The following is a 9,040-nucleotide window of genomic DNA, read 5'->3' on the forward strand; positions in this document are numbered from 1 at the left end:
CAAGGTGGTAATATGTCAATGTAGCATTAGCATCCTCTTGCACTGCTGTCAAGTGACCCAGTTATTGTATGTATGCAGGTTTTAATCATTGAGACCTGTGTAGTATTAACTCTGACCGGAAGAGCAGAAATCTAGGTTAAATAGCATGCTAGACAGCAGGTGCCCCCAATGTGTCAAGAAGCATTTAGCATGTGCCAAAGATAAATCGAGTCTCTGACCAGGTCATTCGTATAGGCTAAAATAAACTCTAGGACTTGACAATGTGGGCCTTTAAATATGGAAAAATGAGATGAAAATTCTTCTAAAAACACTATGCTTGAAACTATATGACACCTGGTTTGCCTCATTAACAATAACAAAAAACTAGCTGAGTATTGAACCCCTCTAGTCTTTGAGATTGGGCATGAATGGGGCAACGTTGAAAGACTTTATCGCTACAAAACAAGAATGACTTAATGGTAACTTCTCTGTATGCAAGAAACAAGGTTAAAACCAACATTGGCCCAAGGAAACAACATGACATCTATGTTTTATGATGTTTGATCCCATCTTCTCAGAATATACTACCAATGCTTTATTTCATTTGGGTTGTAATTGTTATTAGCCACTATTTAAATCACTGGATGTAGATCCCACATGCAACATGTCATTGAAAGGTCATCTTGTCCTATATTCCCTTTTGTGCCACTGCTTCTGAAAAGACTTTGAGGCAGAACAACAATCACCCCTGAAGGTGCCAAGACATTTACACAAAGGTGTGGCAGCAACCCAACTTTAACCAGGGAAAAGGGACAACTAAAAAGGGACAACTAAATGCAGATGACCTTACATGCCTTAGGCAGCTTTCACAAAGTCCATATATATGGTATATATACATGTATATATCCCATATAGTCCATATTCAAACTCCGTTCTGTATGAATGAAGTGCTTTTTGTGGCATCATAAAAAGCAAAATTCCATCATGGAGACAATGAACTACTGACAACTTAAGCCGTTAAACAAGCAAGAATGAAAATTAGTTTCAAAAGCATCAGCAGGTGTTTACAGTATGTTCAGTCAGTAAATGAAGAGTATTTTCAGAGCTGGAATGCATCCAGTGCAAGTTGATGCAGATACAAAATAAATTAACTTATTATATTGTTAATTCTGTCCAGATTACCTTCTTATTTTTTATTAACCAACAACGTAAAGTAATTCAGGCTGTGACCTGCACAACAAGATGTTTATTCTCAATGAATAAAAACCAATACCTGTCATTTCACAAAGAAAAATCTACTTGTCAATTAACTGAAGACTTCAGAGTGGAGTTAACTTTTTTTTTTTACATCTTCAGTACACTCAATAACAAATGCATATGAACGTGGCATGTAGAATTTACTCTTTTGCTTGAAATCTTTGAAGATTGTAATCATATCTAGAGAAAATATGAGTAAAGTCAGTTCCCAGTGTGTTTCAATGTCTGCCATGCATCTATAATGGTTTTAGCAAATGTTAAACACCATAGCTTTTGCTAAATTAATATATAAATCTACATGTTTGTTAAACATCAAGGGGCTCCAAAATATTAACCTAGCCTATTAACCTGGCAGCTGTCACACACATGAAGTTAAAAAAAGGAGTTATTTCAAAACTTTAAATTGGGGCTGAAAAAGTGTCAGAGAAAAAAGATAAATAAAATAGAGTTTAATTTGAGAGAGAGAGAGAAAGAGAGAGAGAGAGAGAGAGAGAGAGAGAGAGAGAGAGAGAGAGAGAGAGAGAGGGAGAGAGAGAGAGAGAGATACATCATTGAAGGACATTTTTCACCATCTCCAAAAAAATGCTCTAACTTTGCTACTTTGTGTTGCTGTTTGCTCAAATCTCTGTTTACTTTGGCCTCATACTGTTTCCAGCTGGTTTTACCACATCACAAAATGATGTCATCTAGACAATGGGAATAATCCTTCTTTTTTTCCATGTGCCTTTCAGTGTTCGTCTTTGTTACTCTTGTGAACTTTGCTCAAAATGATTTTTTTTAAAAAGTTTAAGATAAGAATTAAAATGTTAATCAAAATAAAAGTGAAATGATAAAAAAAAATCTCTGCAATTGTGGTGTAATTGTGTTCTTACTTCTCAAAAATGCATGAGACAACAGAGAAGATGACTTAATGAGTCAAAGGAGGCTGCAAATGCAATGAAAAATACATCGATTCTAAAAACGCAGTCATATAATTCTTCTTTTATGTTAAAATGATGATCTGGCATAAGCGAAAAAATAAAATTCAAAAACCCATCTTGATAAAGCAGATTTATTTATGTCAGATTGTGAGGCATTTAAGTTTTCCACACTTAGGAAATGCTTCCAAGATGGCCTCTATAAATGGTATGTAAAGTAGAGGAACAGACACACTGTGACCAATTACATCCAGGCATCCTGAGATGCTGTGATGGACATCTACCACTTGGCTATTTATCTCACTTAAACCTCTTAACTGCACCTATCAAATGAGTCAAACACATCTGACTGCTGAGGCTGGTGGAGAAGAAAAATATGTACCCACAAGAGTGAAAAGTAAAATAATTCATGGTAGAGACATGTGGACTCAATTGAGTCTGCATTCACCTACAGTTACAGACGCCTTTGTTCAAACACAGGAGAAATGTTTCCATTAAGTCTTATGTAAGTCATCTCTGGCCGACGCATAACCTTTTTGTCAGATTTTCCAAACCCTTATTCACAGCTTCAGAGTTGAATTTATTCTTTTTCACAACTGACGTCTGGGTTAAAGGGCTGCCAGAGATCATTTGAACAGTTTTCCACACATACCTTCTCCCTCACTGCTGATTTTTCCACAAAAAGTCTGTGCAACTAAAACTCGGTCCTTTGCTTGCCAGACACTTTGGGATGGTTGACTGTGGGACATTCAGTGGAATGCATTACTTCATAAGGGTGTTGATCGACACAAAAGAACGTTGGTGCAATTTCATCAGCACATTTTGAGCTTTTGTGTTGAAATGCTCTTCTTCCTTGCTGCACCTGCTCGAAGTGAGTTACCACAAGTTCTTGGATGATGCTTCCCCAGACATTCATACCAATGACGCCTTCAATTTCTATGAAGCCTAGACTTCGGTTTGCCGAAGAATCCTTCCCCTCCTCCTCATTTAATTTTCCCTCTCTGTTTCTCCATCTTCCCCTCTCTCTCCTCCCCCTCTCTCCTTCTTTCTCTCTGTTTTTCTCCAGAGACCTCCAGCGTTTGAACACCACACTGTTCTTACCTACTGGCCCTCCACCCCACACACACGAAGACAGAGAACCCCAGGTAAGCTTACATAAAAAGACATGAAATTCTGTTTGAATATTGCCGTTTATTGCTGTATTATGTTGGGATTATCAGCTGTCAGGCTTTTGAGCAGTGGTCAGTTTTACAACAAAGAAGCCAAAAAATACTAGTGCATAATAAGTGGTAGAAGTTGGATGCTTTGAATATTGTTTGGGGGAAAATATATAAGGATAGATCGAGTATGTTTGTATTGATCTCATCTCAAATTTTTGAGTACCTGCGGAGTTTGAAAAATTATCTGTTGTAGTTGGATGCAGATTGCAATTATGCAATTTCCTCCGGGATTAATAAAGTATCTATCTATCTATCTATCTATCTATCTATCTATCTATCTATCTATCTATCTATCTATCTATCTATCTATCTATCTATCTATCTATCTATCTATCTATCTATCTATCTATCTATCTATCTATCTATCTATCTATCTATCTATCTATCTATTCTCCCTGCATTTTTCATGAATCCTGAATGAATCAGTTTAATTTCTCTTCGTCTGCATTGTTGGTTTTACAAAGGTGATATCCTAAACTAGATATGTGTTAGAGTTAAGTCATTGTGCTGTTTTGTTTTTTTATGCTACTTTGAATAACGGTATGGCACTTATGTATGCATATGTATTGTGTAACAATCTTGGAACATCTGTGTTGCATTATTGTTCCCATTGCTGGTTTATGCAGAACTATATACATGTCTATCATCACTGATAAATCATGTGGTTGTGCAGCTTGGTTCAAGTTGCAGCTGTAATGATGTGGCTTGATACGGATAATTTAATCCAGAAATCAACGACTGGTTTATCTTCAAATTGTTTACATAAACTCATGAACATTTATATAATACTCTGGGCAGTGGGTGTAGTCATAGGGTTGTACATATGGGGACCACATACCATATCTTTGTAGCAGTATTTATCAAACATAATGGTATGATCATACATTTTGACCATCCCACTAACTTTGACTCAAGTATGCACAAAACAAATCCACTCATATCTATCGCTGTTTGCACTTTTATGCTAAACTACATACATTGTTGCTTTTGATTGTGCTATTTATTTTTTAGTAATGGCCTGCCCCCCTTTCCTTTGTGTTTGTTGGATCCACAGGAGACATGTTTCCTCTCCGTCTACCCTTGTTGGCCATGTTGGTCAGTTTGACCCTGTGCCAGTATTATGACTATGACTACCGACCTGCTTCCATATTAGGACCCTCAGGCCCCAACTGCAATCCAGATTGCGACTGCCCAATCACCTTCCCCAGTGCCATGTATTGCGACAGCCGCAAGTTAAAAGCTGTTCCTCCAGTCCCAACAGGGATCAAGTACTTGTACCTCCAGAACAACCAGATAGAAGAGATCAAGGCAGGTGTGTTTGACAATGTTACTGATACTCTGCGCTGGCTGATACTTGACAAAAACCAAATTACCAATTCTAAGATAGCTGCGGGCACAATTGACAAACTCACAGCCTTAACCAAGCTATACTTCAGTCAAAACAACCTGACAGATCCAGTTGTCCCTCCCTCAAAGTCCCTTGATGAGCTGAAGCTAATGCACAACCAGTTGTCCAAGTTCCCATCTGGACTCCTGGCCGACAAGGAGAATTTGACCTACATCTATCTTCAGTACAATCAGCTGACCTCTGATGGAATTGCCGGGGCATTCAAAGGACCAAAGAAGCTGGTATCCCTCGATGTGAGCCACAATAAACTGAAGAAGCTGCCAGCCGGAGTCCCCAGTTCCTTGGAAATCCTCTATGCTGACTACAATGACATTGACAGTGTTTCAGCAGGATACCTGAGCAAGATGCCCGCACTACAGTACCTGAGGATGTCCCACAACAAGCTGGTAGACTCTGGACTCCCTGCTGGAGTGTTCAATGTAACATCACTGTTGGAGCTGGACCTTTCTTTCAACAAGCTGCAGTCCATCCCTGAGATCAATGAGGAGCTGCAGCAACTCTACCTCCAGGCCAATGAGATAAGCAGTAAGCAGACATGTTTACACATTTGCAGTAGATTTATGACACCATTTTACAAAGCCAACTCTAAATATTTCAAATTATTATGTTATTTATGGTGTCCCTTAGATATATGTTGTTCCTCTCCATAAAACATTTGCGAAGTCTAGTTCCGGCAAAACTCTAATCATCACTGTCGACATCCATGTTTGCTAGTCAGGTGTCCTCTTCACCACCTTTGCAGTTGCATGCCTCTCTTCTTTGTGAATTATCATCATTGATCACACAGAATAGCATGAAACCAAAGTGCACACAGTAAAACTGATAAGGAAACCACTGGCCTTCAGCAAAGGTATGCAATAACTTTTGGGTATTGTGTATTTATGTCTAACAATCAATACATTTTTGATTCTCTGCAGAGTTTGAGCTGTCAAGTTTCTGCAAGTTTGTTGGAATCTCCAACTTTTCTCATCTGAAGCATCTGCGTCTTGACGCCAACAACATCACGCAAAGCAACATGCCCCCTGAAACTTCCAATTGCCTGCGCCAAGCTTCAGATATAATGTTTGAATAAGAGCTTCCTTTACATCAGTGACGTATCCATGACGCCTTTATCTACTACCACGGCACAGCTTAGTCCAACGTCCTCTGGACTTAAGTTTAGCAGCATCACTTTTTTTATTGTTCATATTTGCACATGGTGCAAGTCTGGGATACTGGTATGACATATTCAACAAATAAATGTGCATCTGGACTAAATAGACACAATAGATAGATAGGCACAAGTTATCAACATTTTTAGCAATATTTCTCATACAAAAAGTGAACAAAACTGAAGTTAAAACATTTAGCTCTAGCTAACTGTTGAAAGTAAGCGGGGAAAAATCTAATTATAGGCCATATAAAAATGAAATGGCCAAAGTGTCTACAAATGGCTAATTCATTAAAAAACAAAATCACGCATTTCAAACATTCCAAGCTTATATTTGGGAACAACGGAGTAACCAATGTAAATGTGTGCATTGTCTCAGTCGTAGTGTCCTTTTGTTTTCTGTCTTGTATGTTTCAGTGTTACGCATGTTTAATACAATGGTGGTACAATAATTAATCCATTGCTGTGCAAAGGACGAGCACATGAGACTGCATACTCATATTCCAGTGTATAATGTCTAATGTGAGAAATGATGAACAAATGTAATATAGCTGTTACATAGCAGTCACATATGCAACATCTTGAATGAATTAAAGTGGATCTGATACCAATGCCATTTACCCAAGTCAAAGTCAAATGTTACTGGGTATAAATATATAGCTCAGAAATCTCCATCCAAGACAAATTTAAGAAGGACATTGTGTTTCTTAAGTCCCTGGTGTAGAAGCATAGAAGTAATGGCACTTGATTAAAAAACATTGGTATTATATCCTTGACTGTGCTCAGTTAAACCTTAAAATGTTAGTATGACGTTCTCTGATAGTCATGAGTCGATTGTTTTCTTTTTCCTAATTTCTAGCTGTCCACTACCAGGCGCATTGCTGACTTGTATACATCTGAATTCCTTGCATGCAACCAATGGTAACATTCTTTGATAATAAACTACAGCTTTTGCAGTTAAGGCGCTTTCATTGTTACATTGTTGTTTAGCATGTTAAACAAATATTTCTCATCAGTACAAAGTCAACTTGGCAGCCGTGTCATATTAAGAAAAGTCATGTTGTTGGAATATCACATTCTGTTTACTTAGTTTTTCATTTCATCGTGAATTCTTTTGTGGCCTACGACTCAGTAACTGGATTTGAACTTGGATTTAATGTGAGGAAACCAAACACAGTTGAATAAAATATATTTTCAATATATTTGTATGATATTGCTTTGTAAGCTTGCTATAATTAATTAGCCTTACATTTGAGGAGATTGTCAAATTAAGTTTTTTAAGTAACGACAGACATAAATTGAATTTCTGACCAAATTTATAAACAGGTAACCTCTTTGAAGGACTTTCAATTTGTAACTAGTTGTTTAACAGTTCCAGAATCCTAGTACAAAACTTAAAAAATAAAAAAAAACTCGTGGTTATCAATATCTATCAGTATCAATATCAGATATTACCAATATCTATTAATGTGTGTCAGATATACTGTTTGTCCAGCTCTTTTCAAGGAACCATATATTGCAACCGTATCTTGTATTCCCAAGATTTCAAAGTGTCTTTGATCCACAATAATGACAGAGAAACTATCATCTAACCATAGAGTGAGGAGGAGTGACTGCTGGTCCTGGAGGGATGCAGGGGTTGTAGGGTTTCACACAGTCCTGCAGCGTCAAGATGCTTTCTATTGAAATTCAACCTACCATCTGCCTGGGAAAGAAACCACAAATATCTCGTGATGATTTTAAGGAATTTTATTTTTTCACTGTGGAGCTTCAACACAAGTTATTTAAGTTTCATTTTGAGGGGTCTGCCTTAGTGTTTTTTCATTAAGATGGATTTTAGTTTGCATTTTTGGATGGAGAATCTGATATGCGATCATTACCACAATTGTGGTTTAATGTGATAAAATCATCATCATTTTTCTTAGAACATTCATCTTTCCTTTACGGTCAACCCTGAGTCATTTTTAAAGATGATTTTTACAAGATCATCAAAGGTTTTTGCATTTTTCAGAAAACCAAAGTGGTAAGATCCAGACCTGAAGTGTTTCCATGTGGAGGATGTCTGTTTTGTCCATGTCTACGTGACTTCCCACTGGGTGTCCTGGCCTCCTCCCACAGAAAGTCAGTTAGTGACTTTGTAGCCCTTTCTAAAGAGTTTGCACTAAAGCATGGCAAGACCTGTGTGTGGCCTTTGTTCATTCATGTCGAGCAAAACAACACTTATTAACACGTCAGCATTCCACAAGCAAATAAACGTAACGTTTTACATATGCATCAAACAATACTAAGTGAACAATGAACCAGTCCTGTTATTACTGATCCCATCCTCGTCCTGGGAGCCAAGTCTCCCTCCTTTGATAGTCATTTTGGCTCGTTTTTTTGTCTTCTTAGGGCTAGCAGCTTAATGATACTCACTGTTTTTAAAACCTCTGACTAACTCAAGAAGCAAGATTGGTGGATTTTTTTTATTGCTAAGCCAGAGAGTAAAATAACAAAATTGGCACATTCTTTTAAATCTCTCTATGTGGTTCAAAATGTGCCATTAATTTTACTAATGAAAAAGCTGGATAAAAACATTTATGTGATTGGTTTATGTTTATATTTTTTTGGTATAAGTTATTTCTTATTCGTAAGAACGTATTAACAAAGATGAACCAAAGATGATACTGCTGTCAAATATGTGATAGTACACTCTTTGCATAGCATTTACCATGCAATCTCTATTTTGAAGAGTTATCTGTGTTGCAAAATGGGATTCTAACCAGGTCAAACAAGCCGATGTGTATTTAGTAATACTTAACTGGACTTATCCGTGCCTCCATCATCAGAAACATCTGCAATTCATTTCCAGCTCATATGTTCCAAGAGTTTTCACTGTCCAGCAAGTCTGGGAGCCACAGCAGAAAGTTCTCAAACGATTGCATCAAAAAGATTTGAAATATTGCAGTTTCTAGTCATCTGGGTCCAGGGTTCCTAAAAGTGAGCAAGTCACTGATGGATTGGAGAAGATTTCCAGTAACAAGATTATCTTATAATGTTAGAAAATTATCACGGCTTTGGGTGTGTACTTAATATCCTTTTTATGATAAGGTGCACATTTGCGTGGCGC

The 9,040-nt window shown here is 37.4% G+C and overlaps 1 protein-coding gene across 1 annotated transcript; it reads left to right on the forward strand.

Annotated features, from left to right (window-relative positions):
* Positions 1 to 2,866: 2,866 nt before the first annotated feature.
* On the forward strand, positions 2,867 to 7,131 carry lum (lumican). Its single transcript, XM_068307116.1, has 4 exons — positions 2,867 to 3,024; positions 3,220 to 3,298; positions 4,428 to 5,306; positions 5,699 to 7,131. The coding sequence occupies exons 3-4, from the start codon at positions 4,433 to 4,435 to the stop codon at positions 5,851 to 5,853; spliced, it is 1,029 nt and encodes a 342-aa protein (XP_068163217.1). The 5' UTR covers positions 2,867 to 3,024; positions 3,220 to 3,298; positions 4,428 to 4,432; the 3' UTR covers positions 5,854 to 7,131.
* Positions 7,132 to 9,040: the final 1,909 nt, after the last annotated feature.

The sequence above is a fragment of the Antennarius striatus genome, chromosome 22 (genome assembly GCF_040054535.1).
Source record: "Antennarius striatus isolate MH-2024 chromosome 22, ASM4005453v1, whole genome shotgun sequence".
In the NCBI taxonomy this organism is placed as follows: domain Eukaryota; kingdom Metazoa; phylum Chordata; class Actinopteri; order Lophiiformes; family Antennariidae; genus Antennarius; species Antennarius striatus.